The 21350-nt window shown below is 32.5% G+C and overlaps 2 protein-coding genes across 5 annotated transcripts in view; one reads left to right on the top strand and one right to left on the bottom strand.

The window, feature by feature from the left end:
- The window catches only part of LOC128170934 (uncharacterized), a 278519-nt gene extending 262434 nt beyond the window's left edge, over nucleotides 1-16085 (bottom strand). For 3 of the 4 annotated variants that reach the window (XM_052836711.1, XM_052836712.1, XM_052836713.1), the window contains exons 1-4: nucleotides 14646-14814; nucleotides 13435-13542; nucleotides 13175-13277; nucleotides 12221-12297 (exon numbers count right to left, since the gene is read on the bottom strand). In XM_052836711.1, coding sequence (XP_052692671.1) covers nucleotides 12221-12297; nucleotides 13175-13277; nucleotides 13435-13542; nucleotides 14646-14771 — 414 coding nt within the window. In that variant the 5' untranslated portion in view covers nucleotides 14772-14814. Of the gene's footprint in view, nucleotides 1-12220; nucleotides 12298-13174; nucleotides 13278-13434; nucleotides 13543-14645; nucleotides 14815-15091; nucleotides 15200-15404; nucleotides 15574-15972 lie in introns of those variants that run through there. The other variant, XM_052836714.1, reaches the window with a different exon arrangement.
- Nucleotides 1-21350, top strand: part of LOC128170918 (neurogenic locus notch homolog protein 2-like) — a 658320-nt gene that overhangs the window by 435445 nt on the left and 201525 nt on the right. The window lies entirely within an intron of this gene.

The raw sequence follows: 21350 nt of genomic DNA, 5'->3' as shown, positions 1-21350 counted from the left end.
TGAAATCTACATGTACCACAAGGGCTGTCGTCAAACGTCAGTAAATATAAGGTTACGTTCCACCTATTAATAAATATATATCTTCTTTCTCTGTAGCATAGATATCGTGCTGAATGTCGGTAATGTCAGTCTTATTTAGCGCTATGTATGAATAATGATAAACAAAAGCCTATGTATGATTAAGATAATGGAATGATTTTAATATATGGACAGAAACCTCTATGACAAAATACGATGACTCGATTATGCGGATAATGCATTCTGTTCTCCGCAATGCTAGCTACCTTCATGGAAAAATGAAAACTTTTCACGGTACATTGACATAAGATTATAGTTTAATTCTAAAAACATATAATTTTTTCAATGATAACAGGTCATAATAAAACTATGTAAAAACAAAAAAAAAATGACAAGCGGATTTTAAACTTCCTGTTTTGAGCAAACCATCCGATAAACATTGGAAAAAAGTTGATTTGTTGCAAAAAACCAGTTTGAACTCTAGAGAAACTAGAGACGATTTCTTTAATTTAATCAGTCACAATTTCCATGGAGTCTATTTAAATCACCGAATTGTAAAATTCTATTTTGTTACGCTAATTAGCGTAAATTATTGCACTTAGTGGTTAAACAATTTAACCCTTATCAGAATCAATTGAAAGAAACAGCATGCGATCATACATTTAAAACTACAGTTGAAAAACCGAAAGTCACCATCTAAAGGCAAAACGTGTTAAAATCATTGTCTAATATAAAACAATATCAATTTAATGATTAGCAAAGTAAGATTTTACGAAGTGGATGATGTCTGTATTTGCCCATGAATTGAAACTTACCTTGTTAATGTGTCATGTTTAGTGGATGACAACTACACAGTTAAGGACTGAATACATTGATCATTTTGTGACTAGATAAAGTAGAGGACAGAGAAAAATAAATAAGATTATTCAAATTACAAAACATTCATTTAAAAAGAAATACACCTTAATATTTATAACATTTTATAATTTCAAATGTACCAATACAACCTTATTCTACTAGTAACTAGTCATGATAACGTATGTACTAAATATGTAAATTAGAATAGGAATTGTCTTTAATGTTATACTGCAGACACTTGTAAATAAAAGAGGAATAACTCTTGTGCAATACTTATAAATCGTGTATATTGAAAATGGATTTATCTCCTGTGGAAAGCTAAATGTGAAACTAAAACATCCAGTTACATGTATTCTGCAAAAGTTAATTAATTCATGGTAATTTCTCCAAAGTTGCTGAGTGTGGTATTAAAAAATGACAGAGAACCATATTGTTTTTAGATTTACCTTAAATTTATTGACTTTCGGTTAAATACGCTTGTGATATTTATATCAAACAACTATTGTAATGGTATATGCTAAAAAAATATAAAACTTTTTGTTAACTTTCACTTTGAAAAATATTCACACTTTAACATAAAAGCAAATAGAATAAAAAAAAACAAATTAAAACAGGAAACATGGACACACCTTGACAATTTAAGCAAATATTATCCAGAAACTTAACCGTGATATACTTTATTTTTCGTTCATATTCAAACCAAAGAATGATGACTGGTAAAAAAACTAATCTTTTTTTATAAAAAAAAGTTTAATATAGTCACTTTTTTTCGAAGCTTAATTATTTCGTAATAATTTAGTTTTAGTTTATATATCTAATTATTACTTAAATTGTTTAACGATTTCAATCATATAATAGGACAAATTTCTGTATTATAATTCTTTTTCAATCTGCTATAAAAATGAACATCGGTTTGACCGAAACAAATTTATTCTAAATACATTTGATGAGACGCAAAGAATGTTCTTCCTTAAAGAGCGCACTTGAGTTCTGTGGTTTTATCCACTTAAATCACATGTCAGTGATAACGAGGTTCTAGCACGTCTTACATTTACACTTAGAGGTACTACAAGGACAGAGTGACTCTTATGAAATTGAGGTACTTGGAAGAGAACAATTAAGTATGTCTACTCCAATAATACCACATATGAGATTATATTCATTTTGGGAATAGTTTGACTATTATCGCGATTGCATTTAATAATTTAAACCAGTAACAAACACCTGTAGTATATTTTTGATTTATATTTAGTAGTAGAACCCAAATTATAGTTCATACTAAATTTTTTTGCAGCTAAAAAGTTTGTTTTGTTTTTCTTTACATTGTTTTCATGAGAAAAAATTTTAAATAGTTTGACACATAACTTTGATATCTCTCTCGTGTAATCTTCTTGCAAATAAAATCAACATTGGCTGAAATGTCCATTAGAAGCAATTCAAAATGTAACTGTACATATTCATTGACGGTAAATAAGAATAGATTATTTCTGATTGTCAAAGTCTGTGTGAGGACAGAATAGAAGCACAATTTGTACAATTGCTGTCGTGTAAAGAAATGTTAGTTGCGATATTGACTTACTGACTTACATGGTCCTCTTCGTGCTGGTTAGCACATACAGCCGTTACCAGGGACCTCGATGTTTGTCTGTCCTGTGTCCATCTCTGATCCTGTCCCCATGTTCAGTTGTTGTGTCTATTTTTATTGACATTACAATCACTTATTAGAATCAACGGTTTAAAGGACGGATAACTGGTATTTTCAGCTCTTGCGCCCCATACAGCCAGGATCATGCACATATGGAATTCGCTTTATCTATTTAATTATATAAAGTAGAAATGCGTTAATAGAGACTTTGGACCTAAATGATCTACGATATGGCACAAAAGACATGATACAAAAACATGATACATTTTTGTAACACTCTGAATATTGTGTTTAAGTTATTTATTTCCTTGAATACATAAATGTTGACAGATCCTACAAATTTAAATAAAAATCTCTTTTTCACACTTGTAATATACAATATAAATATCTGAATTATACATGTACTCCCAATACTTTTTATTATTCATTTATCTATAGTTTTACCCTTTTCCTTTGTCTAATACATGTAAATACAGGTTTATCTATTCTCATTCAAAAACTTTACAAAATTATATATTTCAATATCAAATAGATAATTAAACGTGTTTAAACACCCACACACACTCATTGCAATAAGCAAAGAAATTAACAAATACACATACCAAAGCAAGGACACACTGTGAATGTTAATTTTCTTGACACTGACAAAATGTTTCATCTTCTCTCTTTGCCTTTCTCTTGGACAATACTGTGGAGTCATTAAATTTCGTGGGGGCCAATTTTCGTGGATTGCTTAAATTTTACTGGTTCGTGGGGTTCGTGTATTCTCTAAAACCTACAAAGGAAATGTGACTTGATTAACCTATTTTATTTATTCGTGGAGGATATTAATTCGTGGATGAGAGGTACCCATGAATTCCACAAAAATTGAGCCACCACGAAATCTAATGATTCCATAGTAAATGTGAGCTGGCAAGAATTACCCAGAATGCTATTCTTTCTATGACATCACGAAATAATTAATCAAAAACTTAAATGTACTTTCTATGATAAAGATAATAAATATAAATCTGACTTAGCCTAAAGGTATAGATCACAAGCCCACACACCAAAGGCACCAGGTTCAATCCCCCAAAACCACAGACACTTTTGTTTTTAAATAAACGTTCAATAAATATCAACATTCAACCCTCTTATATTATAGTTCTGTATGAAGGTGCATTTAATAAATGGGTAAAATGACATAAAAAGTGTGTGAAAGATTTTTTCTTAAGAGAGTGAAAGGTTTGCCTGTCAGTTATTTGACGGCACCTACAGTCATGAAAATATGAAATGGTGCAATGTAAATCTAATTTGAGCAAAGTAATAATCGCTGTATATTAAAAACAAAACATGCAATTTTTTGCATACTTACTTTCAATTGATTTTCATTTACGAATACAAACGTCATTCTACAAAGTACACACTGTCAGTAATATTTCTGTAAATTGCTTTGTCCGCAAAGTGTTCAACAACCCTCGTACTAATCATTATTTCTCGTGCAATATCCTCTTATAACAATGAAACATTTGAGTATATGTTCTATTTTCTTTTTTACTGATGATGTTTGTTGTCTGTTTCCATTATGACTATATTAACCTTTGAGCCAACCAGTCAAATATAATGGTTGAACATGACATAACAAACAAAGCAGACTTATATTGTTCTGTCCATCCTCCAAGTCATCCTTTGTCAACATTTAGAACAATCAAGACCAAATGTTACAGTGCTGTTTTACTGTTAAATACGACAAAAAGCTACACATTTCTTACTTATTTATCAAGAATTGATTTCTACTTCGAACATATTGCATTTACATTTAGTACAATGTTTCAAAAAAGTGGAATTCCAACGATGACCTATTCTTAGAAGGGAACATGTTCTATTTTAAGGTATATCATACGAATACAATTTAGGTCATTACATTTTGTTTAACCTACATTTAAAGTGTCGTTTTATGTAAAAAAAAAAAAAAAAAAGTACACATACATGTGTTTTAACAATTGTATTGTGTAAACTGACATGATATTTTGTTTTAGTGAAATAAGACTTCAAGCACCCTTAAACTATGAAAACAGTTAAATAAGATATACACACACACCCTTATTATAGCATTCAAATATTATGGTATAATTAGTCCACTTTACATGTTTACTGAATTATAGGAAAACAATTTATTGATAGACGTAATAAAATTCAGTTGTTTATAAAATTAGATTTTTATCCAAAAATATGTAGAAAGAGGGATAACTCTTTTGGCATTTCAAGTTAAATAAAACACAGAGTTAGATCCCTTTTCAACAAAAATATTAATATTGTTTGTTTCATTTACACAAGTATTATGAAGGAAAGAGATAAATAAACATGTTAAGATTTTGTTCACTTATTCACTGTTTTAACAAGTAAGTGGAGCATATTTGACTAATACATAGTGAAGGTTAGATTAAGTTGATAATGAAAAATTGTAATCCAACACTATAAATTACAGATGGAAAATGTACGATTTGTTGATGACACAAAGTATAAATGAGCTTTATTATGGTCTAATCAATAGTTGTTGTTACCGCCAATACTGCAATTAGTCATATCTATGCTGGTACTGCAGTTAGTCATAACTGATCTGACGTCATCAGTTTTTGAGCTCAATATTTTTGTGTGTAGAGCCCGTGAACTTGTGTGAGGCGGGCTCATGTTTACGATCATTTTGTACTGAATGTACTTTTCTCTGGAGGAAACTACTTAATTGGTGAGTGTTATAATATGTATATTGTTAGAATGTTTTCCAATGCATATGTACATTGTGCAGTAGAATTATATTATAGTACATTTGATAATTTTCATACTTTAGTGTAGGTATAAAGTTACTATTTATGCATATATGCATGGATATTTCTAGGTCATTATTAATGATACATTGATAAAGCTCTATTGAGGTACTTATATGTAATTATGAGGCATGTGTGCAACTTCGCTGGATTATGTTAGGTTTATAATTGATATATTACGGGAGGTAACTCCATTTGCAATATGTATAATATCATTTTGTTGTCTACTGGCGTGCGACCAGTTCTCGCCGATTACCATTTCTCGCCAGTACATTGTGACGTCATTTTTCGTCTATAACTTTATGTGTTGATAAAATGACGTCACAATGTACTGGCGAGAAATGGTACTCGGCGAGAACTGGTCGCACGCCAGTAGAGTTATGCCTCTTTGTTTAAATTTTTCTGTCGCCAAACTTTGCTAGAGCATTTCAGATTTATATATCTAGATGCATATCTTATTGTGATTAATTGAATCAGGTTATACTGATACATCTGATAGTCATACGTTTCATCATTGTCATCATATATTTACTAGGATGAATTTGTATGTGTGTGTTTTTGAATTAGTTTATTTACAATATTTTTTCTCTATTTTTTGTAGTAAATCGTCATTCGTCATATGTCATACGTCATTCATCTATCGTCATACATCTTACATGTTTTGTCACCCTCCAAAATAAAATAAAGACGCATTTACAAAAGTGACCAAAGTTTCCTCATTTCACTGGCCAGTACAGTTTATATACTTTACATAATATATTGTATGCAATCATCTATATATTATATACAGCCGTGCAATACTTTATAGAAATTTATTGAACAATACCTACTCTATTGAATGCTGTTGAGTATTTCTTAATATTTTATTATATCAAGTTTGCATGGATATTCATTATATTCAAATTACGCAGCAGACAAGCTTGATATGATGGCCACAAACAGTTTAACGTTATATAAATGTCAACATGCACAATGTCTCCATAATATTCGTCAACAACTAAAATCGTTGCGTTGAGTTCATTAAGAAGCTTTTTAAAAGTTGATTTTTTTTGGGGGGGGCATATACATACATGATGTGTAACATATACCATGAATGCATTTACTATCCTATATTGAAACATAAACCCATATCTTGATAATCATTGATAGCTAAATAACAAGAGTTTGTATTACAGTCCATGAGAGTCATACAAAGGTCAATTTAAGTTGCAGGTGTTAAGGAAAGTGACTAGCAGCATGTGTACGTTTTGCAAACCCGTAAGAATGATATCAAACAATTAAGCAATCTTTTGACAATAATGTATTTTTCTTTATCGAATATGTTGCTATTTGTAACAAAATAATCGAACATTTGAATTTTTGTTAATAAACAAAACAATGCAGTAAAAGATAGTTTTATTCAAAAGACAATTTTATCACAGTAAGCATTTAGTTCAATTATACTAAGGACATGATGGCAAGGCTTAATATAAAACTCGCAAACACAGATTTCACCTATATTTTATATCACTTCACAACAGAAATAAATAGAGTTTCCTGGAAACGCATTCAACGTTACATTCAAGTAATGTGTTTACAGAAAGAACAAACAAAAATGTTTGAAGCTTAAGATAAAACTTGCCTAAGTTTTACAAAATAATCTATCAGTATTTGAAATATCATTAGTTTTTCTTGTAGGAAGTGATGGTTGTCTTTAAATTGGTAAATGTAAAACGCAACAAAAAATATCACAAATTCTGGACTTTTTCAGACAATTATAAAAATGATAAACAATTAATATCTATTATAACAAAAACTTTAAAAAAAAAAATCTGACTGCATAAATTAAATTCTTCAAAAATTAAAATACAGTGTATAATTTTTTATCAGGAAAATATTTTTCATTAAACCTGACTAAAATTGCTTTCATTTTTGTAATTGCTCTCAATGTTTATGGTGACCTTCCACAACAAATAAAAAAAAACTGAATTGTTCTTGACTCTGATTTTAAAACAAATATTTTTTTGATAATTCGAAAACAAACAAAATCAAACTTCTAATATACAAGAAAACATGCTTGTTGTAATGTTTTTCGAGAGAAACAAATCATTTTTCTTCCTCAAAATTCGCTTATAGACGTCTTAATAATAATACAAAAAGCACTAAGAAAATATCAATCTTGCAAACATTCTCTGGATATCATCATACTGCTGTACATAGATCAAATTAATTTCACCTTTTACCAATGACCTTAAAGGTCAAAGGTCAACACCCAAATGTTGTAAAAATCCCCAACTACTACTATATCAGGCATATCTTATCAAAAGAAAAAAAATATATCAAAAAATGTATTATCGAAGAATACACTTAAAAGAGGTTAAAATGAGCGTGAATAATAAAAAAAAATTTAAACATTGAAAGATTAAATGCACATGTGTTTGTTGTTTAGTCAATTTTCTTTTTTTTTATAAAAATTCACAATATTATTTTAAAATATTGAAACAATTTTTATAATTAAAAAAAAAATGTTTTTACATGGTACGCCCTGTTTCATTTTAACACACACCCTAACTGATTTACATTAATGTTAATTCATGAGATGCTAATTATCGTTCTACTTCAGTGGAGAGATCATCTCTCTGACGTGAGGCTGGGGGGGGGGGGGGTTGGGGGATCCTCTCAGTGATGACCCAGGGTGGGCTCCTAGGGGGTTCTGAAATAAAATAATCATATGTCACACACGGTTCAAATATACAGGTTAATCAATACGATAGTTCATACATAATTCACAGCTAATTATACTGTATCTGTTTTACAGCAGATGTCATTAGGTGAAATAGGCCACAGACAGAACTAACAATATATACTATAAATACACAAATTTGTAAGTAACATATTTCTCTTAATTTGCTTTCAAATAATGCAACATGATGTTCACAAAAAAGGCCAAATATATGAACATGAGTAATAACACATTATTTTTACATGTTGATTCATGTAAAATGCTATTTTGAAGCAATGTACAATGTACACTAGTAATGTGATAAAAAATGTGGATTACACTGTAATTAACGTACACAGTTTATTAATATCTAATCAACCTTTCAATCTACATGTTATTAATCCGAGATAAAAGGGATACTATGTGTATTTAGGAATTTGAGTCAGCTTTCAACAACCCGTTAATCAATGGAGTGAGAGATCACCTACCTTTGTTAACCAATGGAGTAAGAGATAATACACCTTTGTTAACCAATGGAGTGAGAGATCACCTACCTTTGTTAACCAATGGAGTGAGGGATAATACACCTTTGTTAACCAATGGAGTGAGAGATAATACACTTTCGTTAACCAATGGAGTAAGATAACCCACCTTTGTTAACCAATGGAGTGAGAGATAACCCACCTTTGTTATCCAATGGAGTGAGAGATTACCTACCTCTGTTAACCAATGGATTGAAGGATAATTCACCTTTGTTAACCAATATTGTGAGAGATAACCCACCTTTGTTAACCAATGGAGTGAAAGAATACCCACTTTTGTTAACCAATTTTGTGAGAGATAGCCAACCTTTGTTAACCAATGGAGTGAAAGAATACCCACCTTTGTTAACCAATTTTGTGAGAGAAGCCAACCTTTGTTAACCAATCGAGTGAAAGAATACCCACATTCGAATGGCCCCTGCTCCGTGACGTCCTGACCAGAGATTGGAGGTAGAGGGGGAGTGTTGGACATGGACCGCCGAGTCGACATCTTAGAGTCGCTGAGTCGGACTCGCTTGTTCCCAGCACTGTTGGTCACGGCTCGAGATACTGGGATGGTAGTCGGCACGTCTTTAGAACTTAGATATATAATATAATAGCATTCTGATTGAGTCAACACACGGTTTAAAGACCTAATGAAAAAATAAGGAAAATATAATCACCGTACTCATATTTGTTTACATCTCATTTTTTGTTTAAAATCTATGTCAAAATTCTGATAAATCCCTTTCCAATTGTTGCAATTTGTAATTTCAATTGCAATTCTCTAAATGATCATTATAAAATCCATTCAGTGTGAATGCTCAACACTTCATTTTTTACTGATACAATGACATTGACACAGTCTATCAGTTCATGACCTTGAAATTTTAAATGTTATTGTCATTTTAACTTTACAAGTACATAAGACTTTGACCTTGACCTACCTTTGAATGACCTTTGTCAATTTGTGAGGGTGGATTGGTTAACAGTGATGTATGAATAACCTTTCTTGCCAGTATGGGTCGATTAATATAACACGTGACCTTGACCTACCTGTGATTGACCTTGGCCTATTTGTGTTGGTGGGTCGGTTGACGGTGACATTAGACCTGAGGTTGTTCTGTGAGGCATTGATTAGCCGGTCGTCCGTCAGGCCCGGGGATCCATACTTTGTACTGTGTATGACAAAAACAGTGTCACCCTGATTTAACCACAGCTATATACAACATGGTCCATACTTAGTACTGGGTATGACAAAAACAGTGTTACCATGATTGTACCCGACTATATACAACATGGTCCATACTTAGTACTGGGTATGACAAAAACAGTGTTACCCTGATTGTACCACAGCTATATACAACATGATCCATACTTAGTACTGGGTATGACTAAAACAGTGTCACCCTGATTGTACCACAGCTATATACAACATGATCCATACTTAGTACTGGGTATGACAAAAACAGTGTTACCATGATTGTACCCGACTATATACAACATGGTCCATACTTAGTACTGGGTATGACTAAAACAGTGTTACTCTGATTGTACCACAGCTATATACAACATGACCCATACTTAGTACTGGGTATGACAAAAACAGTGTTACTCTAATTGTACCACAGCTATATACAACATGGTCCATACTTAGTACTGGGTATGACAAAAACAGTGTTACTCTGATTGTACCACAGCTATATACAACATGATCCATACTTAGTACTGGGTCATTTTGGTCAAATTTGCTCTTTAAGATTTTCTAATTTCTTAAGCAGTTTAAAAGCAATTTACAGCCAATTAACAGTTATAGAATAATCATAACTTTAAACATGTATTTCGCATGCGTCCATGTAGACCCCTCATTTACCTAATTGTGTTCTGACCAATTAGCATCCTGTTTATATCCAGCTCTAGGATGCGTGGTGTGTTCATGGAGTTCATTGGATCAGAGGGATCGCCCCTGACAAGCGATGTACTCATCTGAAATTCCATAAGAAAAAAATCTTACTTAACCTGTCTCAGTGTAAATGTGTATGCACATAAAGAAATAAAACATTATCTTTGAGTTAATCTGCAATCTCAGTTAAATGAAAACTGTACATGTACCAATGAATCAAAACTGTATCTATTTTTTACAACATTACAACACTATAATTGTCACTAAAATCAACAAAAACCAATATGTTTGTATGAGGAAAAATAGACAAATATTGCATTTGATCATGTGACCAACCAAATTCATATCTCTGTAAACTGTTTAACAATGTTGTTTGTTTCTAAAATAAATATATGTGACCTTCAGAGCAGTTTAAATAGTGGTACCATATAGCTCGTTCAGTTAGTAGAGAACCTTAAATTTCAGTTTGATGTATTATTATTTGCCTATTACAACAATTCAAATACAACAACTCAAATACAAATACAACAACTTAAATAAAATACAACAACTGTAATACCACAACTCAAATTCAATGGCTGTCACTTTATGAGGTCAGTAAAAGTCAAGGCTGTGCTACAAGTACATGTACGTTTATACAAAAATGAACATAACTACAACTTACATTCCATGTCTGTCGTTGTACGGCGGTGTTATAGTTCAGAGCGGAGGATCCCATCAGCCCGGTCTTATCTCCTTCCAGGGGGCGGGGAATCTCCCTCCTGAACAGTGGCTGCTGAGGGGGGTCCAAATTCTACAGAAAAAGACGGCCTTAGTGTAACAATGTTATATCATGCTGTACAGAACAAAGACAGCCTAAGTATATCATTGTCATATCGATATCGTGTTGTATTCTAAAAACGAACCAACATCATGCAAAACAAAAATCATCAAAGAACCTTCACAGATAAGTGTATCATTTTGTGAATATATAAAATACCCAATATGTTGCTCCTTGATATCATCTTCTTGCTGTAATATTAAAAACTTTTTATTTTTAACAATCAACAGCTGGTGACTGACCTGGTGTAGCTGTCTGGTGATTCCTCGGATGTTAGAGGCGGGGGTGGGGGCGGGGGCAAAGGAGCTCATCTCCCGGGACGGAGACACGGTCCGGTGGTGGGGTCGTGTGGGCAAGGTAAGCTTCCTCGCATACCGCTCCTTTATCTCCCTAACAAACAGACACATAAATGTAGCAAACAGTGATAGAGTCACAGTTCATACACAAATAGTCACATATATAGAACAAATTACAGGGAGATAAACACAAGTAATATGTCATTGGAAATAAATTGTTTTAATTCCTTATTACCTGTCACGAATTACATACATACAGATTATGTCTCACATTATTACAATTAAGTTGTTAAAGGGACTTGGACACGATTTTACATAAAAGTTTCAAATTTTATTTTTTTTCATTTTCAATGTTTATACTGATAAATATAAAAGTTTATAATGTTATGTCAAAATTTGAAAATCAAATATCAATGCATATTTTTTTTACATACATTATATGCGTAAAGGTCAGCTTTCTCTAAAACAGGGACAAATAACTTTTTCTTTCTAATTAATAAGTCTTCTATTACTGTAGATTCCTTATTTCACCCAAGCACCTAAATGTGCGATTGAGTTGTTTTGCATCAAATTGCAAAAATATGACATCTTTGCTTGCCTGTATTAGTTCTTAATGATAAAAATTGGTTTACAACAACAGTAATTATATCTTACTTTGTTCTGTAGAGCCTCCATTTTGTCCAGCATTTCAAACACATTTTCATCCAGACTTTTGCTCTTCTTAACATTTTCTGTAATAGAGCAGAAAATAGGTTGATATGACATTAAACAACAACACACACACTATTAAACTGCGCTAACGCACAGTATTCAATTTGTCTGCATGGCCTGCTGTGTTATAGGATTGATGATATCCAAAAATAAGCATCAGATTGATTGACTAAATGTATTTACAATAGAATAATTACAATAACACTACAATATTAAGGTGGCTGCATGCCTTCAATCTCCTTCATTCTTTCTATATTTACATTAAGTGCATATTTCCCCTGATGTTTGCATTAGAAATCTGCGATGTTCAACTTCCTATGAATACACTTTGCTAACCCATGCGCCATGAGCACAGATATAAACGTCTTCACGTGTTTTGAGTAAACATATTTATTTTTGTAAGATTAAATGAAACGTTTAACCTTACCAATTTGATATGTACTTCTAAAAAATATCATTTAATTATATCTACTCCTTAATTAAAAAGACTTTTCTCTATAAATTTTCCGGCATTATATTTTAGCCATGGTAGTGCACTAAATAACATGTTAATATGGCTGTATCATGTATGTTTCATATCTCTGACTAAGAGCGTATATAATGGCTTTACAGCGATGATGCACATATATTTCATACCAAAAAACCTCAGTATGAATATAAATATAAACATATAAATATAAACATTGAATGTTTATTTTTGGATGTCGTCGGTCCTATGACACACCAATGCGATGAAGACAAATTATCATACCACGCTAAAGCGCGGTATTCAGTTTGTCTGCACCGCATTGGTGTGTCATAGGACCGACGAAATCCAAAAATAAGCATTCAATGCTTAAGTGTTACATTACTATATAATCATTGCAATAATACTACAATATTAAGGTGGCTGCGTACCTTCAATATCCTTCATCCTGCTGTGATGGACATACCTCCTGACCAGGTGACCTAGTCTTTTGGCCGGCAGACTGACGTATTCATCCATCGTTGTCACTGCATCCTACAGAAACACAAAGTAAGCGCTCTAACTGCTACTCTGTAAACTATAGGCTATCATCCTGTAGATTCATATTGGTCTAAATTAAAACCCGTAAGAGATCTTGATGGTTGTCGCCATTTTGTTAATAATTATCTAATTTCTGGATTTATACCAGTACCTTGAATTTGTTTGTGTCTAATCTCTCGTCGTTGACAGCTCGCTTCATAATTTTGGCATTCCTCTCTGAGTCCAGCCTTGTAAACATAATGGCTGACTCTGGGGTTTGCTAAAAAAATAATCAATCAAGTTCAGAATTATTTTAAAACAAAACAAAATTATTACATACTTTCAATAAACATACATGTATAATTAAAATATAATGGATAAGAAAATTCATGCAGGAGTTATTCTTTTATCAGCAATTATTATGCCTTCTATCAGTTTTTCACTATACATTCAATACTCATCTATTTTCACACAGTACCAAAGGATTTATATAGCGTAAGCATACTATGCCGAAATAGAGCACGGCAAATGTTTTCAACGAAAATCTTTCAAGCGCCGAGAGCGGAATTCGAACTCACGACGCTAAAATCATTCCAGCTTGAAGCCCAACGCGTTACCGCTACGCTAAATTAGCCGTAATTATAAATAATGATATTTATATATATAAAACGTAAATATATACGACTGACATCAAGCAATTAAAATAATTCATTTTTCCGAAAACACTTCATAATTGACGGCAATTTAAAGTTAAAGTTTCCTATAAACTTTTGAACAAATTGATTGAACAATTTTCAAAGAAATTCTACATGAGATCACAAAAATGCTTTTTTAAATGACGCTTGATAAAGAATGTTCAAGAAAAAAAATTAAATGAGATTTCGTCTGCTAAACATTTCGTGTTTTCTCGGTAAGGCCAAACGTCTCTCATTTCTTGAAAACAACATAAACCTTTGTTGACTTTTTATTGTACAACAACTTGTTGATTAAATAAACAATCAAATCAATTGATTAATTTGAAGAAGAAAAAAAAACCGCTTGCTTTTCCGGTGATTATTTTTAGCGACTTGTCAACACTCGAACGTCACAGCTACATATACCAAAGCACGTCAGTTTATTCAACAGTCGGCATAATAATAACAATAGTGCTGTGTTGTGCATGTACTATGCCTTAATAGTAGTCAGGGTTTGATACATAGTGCACGAGCCGGAGGCGAGTGCACTATGTATCAAACCCTGACTACTATTTAGGCATAGTACATGCACAACACAACACTATTATATAAACAATAGTTTCTTTAAATTCATGTTAAGCAGCAGAGAGAGAGAGAGAGAGAGAGAGAGAGAGAGAGAGAGAGAGAGAGAGAGAGAGAGAGTATTTACCTGTTGCCCCACTCCTTCAGACGGAGGTCTTGATCGACTGGAGGCTTTACCAAGGGCAGTTAACTCCCGCTGTAACTCGTTGATCGTGTCCTGCATCTCCATCATCACCACGGTGTTGTGTCTCATCTGCTCCTCGTGCTTCCTCGACTCCTCATTCAACTGTTGCTGCCTGCAAAGTTTAATAGAAATTAATTTGAATTAAAAGAAAAATGAAACAACAACGCGTTCTGTTCTTGTTTCTTTTTTTTCAGTAGGATAAATAAATGTAGTAAAAATATAAATGTAATTCTACTGTAGCAGAATATAAGGCAAAAGGCATATTCGAAACAAAAATGAAAACTTCTTCTCAGAGTTTGTATGATTCTTGGTCTATATTAAAACCCGTAAGAGATCTTGATGGTTGTCGCCATTTTGTTAATATCTAATTTCTGGATTTATACCAGTACCTTGTATTTGTTTGTATCTAATCTCTCGTAGTTGACAGCTCGATTCATAATTTTGGCATTCCTCTTTGAGTCCAGCCTTGTAAACATAATGGCTGACTCTGGGGTTTGCTAAAAAGTAATCAAATATTACATACTTTCAATAAACATCCATGTATAATTAAAATATAATGGATGATAAAATTCATACAGGAGTTATCCTTTTATCAGCAAACAACAGTTTCTTTAAATTCATGTTGAGCAGCACAGAGAGAGAAAGAGAGAGAGAGAGAGAGAGAGAGAGAGAGAGAGAGAGAGAGAGAGAGAGAGTTTTTACCTGTTGCCCCACTCCTTCAGACGGAGGTCTTGATCGACTGGAGGCTTTACCAAGGGCAGTTAACTCCCGCTGTTACTCGTTGATTGTGTCCTGCATCTCCATCATCACCACGGTGTTGTGTCTCATCTGCTCCTCGTGCTTCCTCGACTCCTCATTCAACTGTTGCTGCCTGCAAAGTTTAATAGAAATTAATTTGAATTTTAAAAAAATGAAACAACAACGTGTTTTGTTTTTGTTTTTGTTTTTCTTTCAGTTGGATAAATAAATGTAGTAAAAATATAAATGTTATTTTAATGTAGCAGAATATTAGGCAAAAGGCATATGCGAAACATAAATGAAAACTTCTTAGAGTTTGTATGATTTTTAAAAACCCTCATTGTGTAAATTTCACAATAGTTCCAAAATCATAAAACAAGACCTCCACTACAACCACGAAAAGCGAAAACACAAATGAAAACTTCTTCTCAGAGTTTGTATGATTCTTAAAACCCTCATTGTGTAAATTTCACAATAGTTTCAAAATCATAAAACAAGACCTCCACTACAACCACGAAAAGTGAAGACTCACAGTTTCTCGTGGTTTTGCAGCAGCTCTTTGAACGCCAGATTATCGGATGAGGCACTCTGAGGGACTCGTGTAGAGAAAGACTGGTTGTTCCCCCTGATGGCGGTCTGACCCCGCCCCGAGTCTGTCGATCCTCCCTGTTCTGGAGTGTGTTCCGAGTCTGGTCCCTGGGGACAAACATTCCATGAGTAAGGATACCAGAGGCTCGCGGTCGATGTACAGCATGCTGAGACTGTGAATACAATTAAGCTAGAAACAAAATATATTACTGACATAAAACTGATTATGATGAAAAACTCATTACTCTTTACCAGTGCATAATATACAATCAAAATCTATCCTATTCAAGTTCTATGTAATTAATAATTTTTTTTTAAACATATTCACTTATAAATATCCGGCAAACTTGCTGTACTGTTTATCATTCATAAATAAAGTTCAATATCAAGTTCGACAAATCTCACTTAGAAAATGTTCTTGGTCATGCTCTCTAATTGAGGCTGAACTTGTGTAACAAGAGAACTCGGTAGGAGCAGTTCTTTATTACATGTACTTAGACATTCCTCTGGAGAGGGTACAAACCTGAGACATAAAAATAAATGATGATCCAGAGTTCTCATTAATATTTAGAGTAGGTGGAGGAAAATGAATAGTAGAGGTCACCAATGCCGGCCGAAGGCCCAAACTGAGGGCCAGATGCCCGATGGGGGTGAGTCAGAGAGGGGTCATACCGACCCTTAAATGTGCTACTACACCTCTAAGCGTTCACAAAAAGAACCGTACCGTTCACAAACCGAACTGTACCGTGCAAAAAGCGTGCAAGATAATTTATGCAAGACACGTCTCAAAACGGACAAAAAAGCGTACCGTACCGTGCAATAAGCGTGCAACTTCCTTATAGGGCTTATTGACCTAATGTCTTTCAATGAATACAGACGGAGATTATTGCTTACCAGATAAGTTCAATATTATGCAAGATTTTATAAAACACATTTTAAGATTTAAAACTGTTATTTTTATTAAAACAGTTACAAATAACCATTTCTTTGGTTTTCGACTAAACTTGCATCAACAATTTCTTAATATTGTAAACTATTAATGTTTACACAATTTCTGGTACATTTGTAATACCATTTTGATTATTTTTATAATATGTTTGAAACATTGGGTACATATATGCTGGACTTTACATAGCTTTAAGTGATTAGAGAGAGAGAGAGAGAGAGAGAGAGAGAGAGAGAGAGAGAGAGAGAGAGAGAGAGAAAGAGAGAGTTACCTGAGATGTAAAAAAAAATAGTGTACGTTAAGAAATCAATAAATTATGCCTAAAGAAGAAGTGAAATATATATAATTTTATATATATCCTTTTCAAATTAAAAAAAACAAAAACCCAGACCTAAATTACGCGGACCCAGAAAAAATTGTGTGGGCTCTCAACTGAACGTGAAGTTAAATTTTTGTGATCTGAAAACGTAAATGGCTATCATTTAATCTATTTGTTCTTAGATAAATTAAAATAAATTTCCCACAAATATTTATTAATCGGTTGATATATTATCAAAATTTAAATCAGTTTTTGTCATGTGCTTTTATTTCTAAACAGACATGATGTTGTAACTGGCAATCCGGATAAAAGGCCGGGAGCTTGCCTGTACGCCTTATTTTCTGTTATCGGTAAACCCTTTTGATAAAACACCTTTTGATTTGTTAATTTATTTACAGAAAAACTTTAATCCAATTAAAAACGAGAGATGAAAGCATTTCAGATCATGTTTTCAAATATATGTGGATGTGCTATAGTAAATGACAACCACATATTACCGGTGACTCGAATGAGTTGTACTTCAGCTATTTATGTAGCAATAAATAAACAAATAAAACACATTTTTATAATGATTAATTGTAGATTAATACCTGTAATAAATCTTAGTAAATTGAATGCAAACTTTGAACAAAAAAAGACACGCATTCCATCAAGAAACATTCAACTTTTTTTTTCTGCATAGCTGGAAATGGCGTCGGGATTACCTGAACAAAAATCACTCTTGCTATTAACATTTACAGAAGCTGGTCAGAAAATCAACGGTCGTTCATATTGGGTTCTATACACAACTGGCGTTATTGTCTTATTTGTTTTTTGTTATCAGTTTTTTGTACTTCACAACTAACTCTGTATATCTGGACGCTTAAACATGTGTACATGAGATGCCGGTATTCACACCTTTTGACGGACACCTGTTGAAAACTCATCACAACCTGCCGTGTGAATAGTCTGAATTAATCTTACTTCTAGATCTACTTTGTTAGTTTGAGCTTTTCTTAATCTCTAAAAATCAAAAGTACTGTCTGTAGATATATACACAAACAACTACACTTCAGACTATCGGTGCATGGATCTGTAGAACAATTCAGCGACTCTATACATGCGGGATTTTCACAAAATCTGAACTTGTGATAAAAATATCAGGTACCGAGTGCAATTATGTACCAAATAAACTGATTAATTATCTAGATGACTGAGATATAATATTATTTTGCAAGTACATGTAAGCACAAAAACAGCTTTTTTAAATCTATATTCATTCAATCCAATATGTGTGATGTGAAATATCGTCGACATTCTAACCGTCATGACCAATCTATTGTATCGTCTATTGTACACATTTTTAGTCATGGTGTTGAAATCGTTGTGAAAACTATGAGTCTAAAATAAATTGATTAAATTCATACAAATAAAAATCTAACTACAAAACTGACCAGTCAGGAAGGGCCCCGCTATGACAATTAATATAGAGAAGTGAAAAATAACTTTGAATGCCATCCTCTTTATATTAACAATGATAAAAAATAACTGCCCGGTATAAGATGTAAAGAACTGCAATATATAGGATCTCATGATTTGTAGTTGGATATGATTTTCATCCAACAATTAAAGTTTTTTTTTTCTTGAGCCTTAGTGAGTAGATAAAACACACAAGTTGGATAAAAATCATATTATACTACAAATCATATGAGATTCTAATTATCCCATGTTTTATACACCACAATCAATGTTTACACTGTTTATTAAACTCCACATTATTTAATTCATTATGCCCATGCTAATCCCATTGTAAAGTCATAACTGTGGGATATAAAAAAATATCCAATGAGTCGTATCCACGAAATAAAGGGGGTTAACATGGGATAAAATAAAATACAAGTAATATTCATTAAGATATTTACCTTTATATGCATTAAATCTGAGAGGGATTTCAAATGAAAACTTAAAATATTTTTTTTTAAAAAGTGATGTGTGGGGGTTCTTGTTTTCTTTCTATCTTTCTTTTGTTGGCTTAGTTTGTTTGTTTGTTTATCAGATTCTTTTCAAACTATACATGTATTTAAGCTCAAAAAGTATAATACAATTTTATTTTTAAAAAATACAGATCTATGTTATTGTCAGTAATCATGTAGTGATCAGGTTGTAAAGTGTCATTTAATAATCAATGATACTTAGGCTTTGCCTCAACTTCAAACAAACATCACTTGCAGACACATATCTAATACATATAACAGATGAAGACAGACCTTAGATTTTCTGAACCAGGCAAGATAATTAATCTCAGGGGATTTATTGTCCTGCTCTCATCCATTTATTAAATTTAATCGGGGTTTACAGAAGGAACATTTTCAGGTACTATTCTTAAGTTTCCTTTAATATAAACATAGCAACCAAAAACAATAACAACACCAAAACATCCATCCAAAAACTGATATCTAATAAATTCATTGTAATTCATATATATACATGTATTTTTAATTTTACAGATAATAAGTATTTGGACTAGAATGAAATATATCTTTTATCAAATATCATCCTTTAACTGAGGGGTAAAAATATAAGGGCGCAGCTCATGGAATGAGAGTTTAATTTGATTACATTTTTAAAAAATGAAAATTATAAGTAACAACTGTATTTTTAAAATTTAAAGATAATTCCTGAATGTCCAAAAACTCTAAATAATAACCTTGTATCTGCATAAAACAGGGATAACCTCGGGTCTTATAAAAAAAGTAAATTAAATGTGTATCTAAAAAAGATTTAAACAGGTGTTTTATAAAATGCAAGCCTTCAGTGAATGCAAATACATTGTATCACCCAGGATTGACCTTAACGACAAAACAAACATCAGTTGCAGACAAAGGTGTTCATTAATCTTCACATGACAAATAGAGAAAAGCCTCTAAATTTTCTGCAGCAGGCAAGATAAATAATCCCAGGAGATTAAATGTTCTGCTCTCTCACCCTTCTCTTCTAAATTTACAATAAGATTGTTTTCTTCAGAAATGACAGAATTGGGTTATTGTCTGATTACCTGTTAAAAATAACAGCATTAAGGCAGAAAAAAAAATAATTAAAAAATAAAATAGTGGAAAAGGATATCTTAATATATATCTTAATTTTAGAATTCAATGAAATTATCATAAATCCTTGTTTACGGTATTTTAACCAAAATAAAGTATGAATACTATATTCTAAATCCATAATTCAAAGAATGTACACACTACTACACATAAAAATGCAATGCTACACATCATTCAAAATTGACCTTAACTTCAAAACAAAGTTCATTTGCAGGCACAAGCAGTGCAGTTATTAATCTCAATGTGATAGATAAAGATCGAGCTTGGGATTTCCTTCCTGTGGAAGGTTAATTAATCCCAACGGACAAATATTGCACAGCCTTCCAAGTATACAATGGTAACATTCTCAGCAGTTATATCTCTTTGCGTATTCATTCTTATGCATAGCTAAGGAATCTACCCAACCACCCCCGCTACAAACCAGAAGACATAAAAAACATAGCATCAACATATGTAATTCCCTACTGAACTACCATACCAAATTTGAACTTGATTGGGCAACCATAAAAAAAGTTATTAGAAAAAAAACTGAAAATTTATGGACAGAATAGAGACAGACGGACGGACAGACGGGGCCCTGATAAATACATTTTTTTTGCACACAATTACATACACTTATTGAGAGAGAGAGAGAGAGAGAGAGAGAGAGAGAGAGAGAGAGAGAGAGAGAGACTTGTGTGTTGATTATAAAAGTAGTATCACTGAACTATATTATTTACTTTTAGGTTTCCATAGTCGGTCATTTGAGCGGGATTTTACGTCAGGACTCCACGTGCCTCGCCTGTCAATCAGTTTAGGTATAACAGTACAGATCATGCCATGCGCAGCGTGCTACTTCGCTCCTCCTACATAGCTAGAAAAAAAATCATCGAATGAAAACGTTTTTGTTCAATGCATTCTAAAATCCTTTTTAAAAGAGTGTTCCTTTTTGAAATTATTCAACAATAATAATAATTTCCTTCCGACTTCATGAA

Source organism: Crassostrea angulata, chromosome 2 (assembly GCF_025612915.1).
Source record: "Crassostrea angulata isolate pt1a10 chromosome 2, ASM2561291v2, whole genome shotgun sequence".
Classification (NCBI taxonomy): domain Eukaryota; kingdom Metazoa; phylum Mollusca; class Bivalvia; order Ostreida; family Ostreidae; genus Magallana; species Magallana angulata.
Note: the sequence above shows the minus strand (reverse complement) of the source record. Positions and strands in the feature narration are given on the sequence as shown.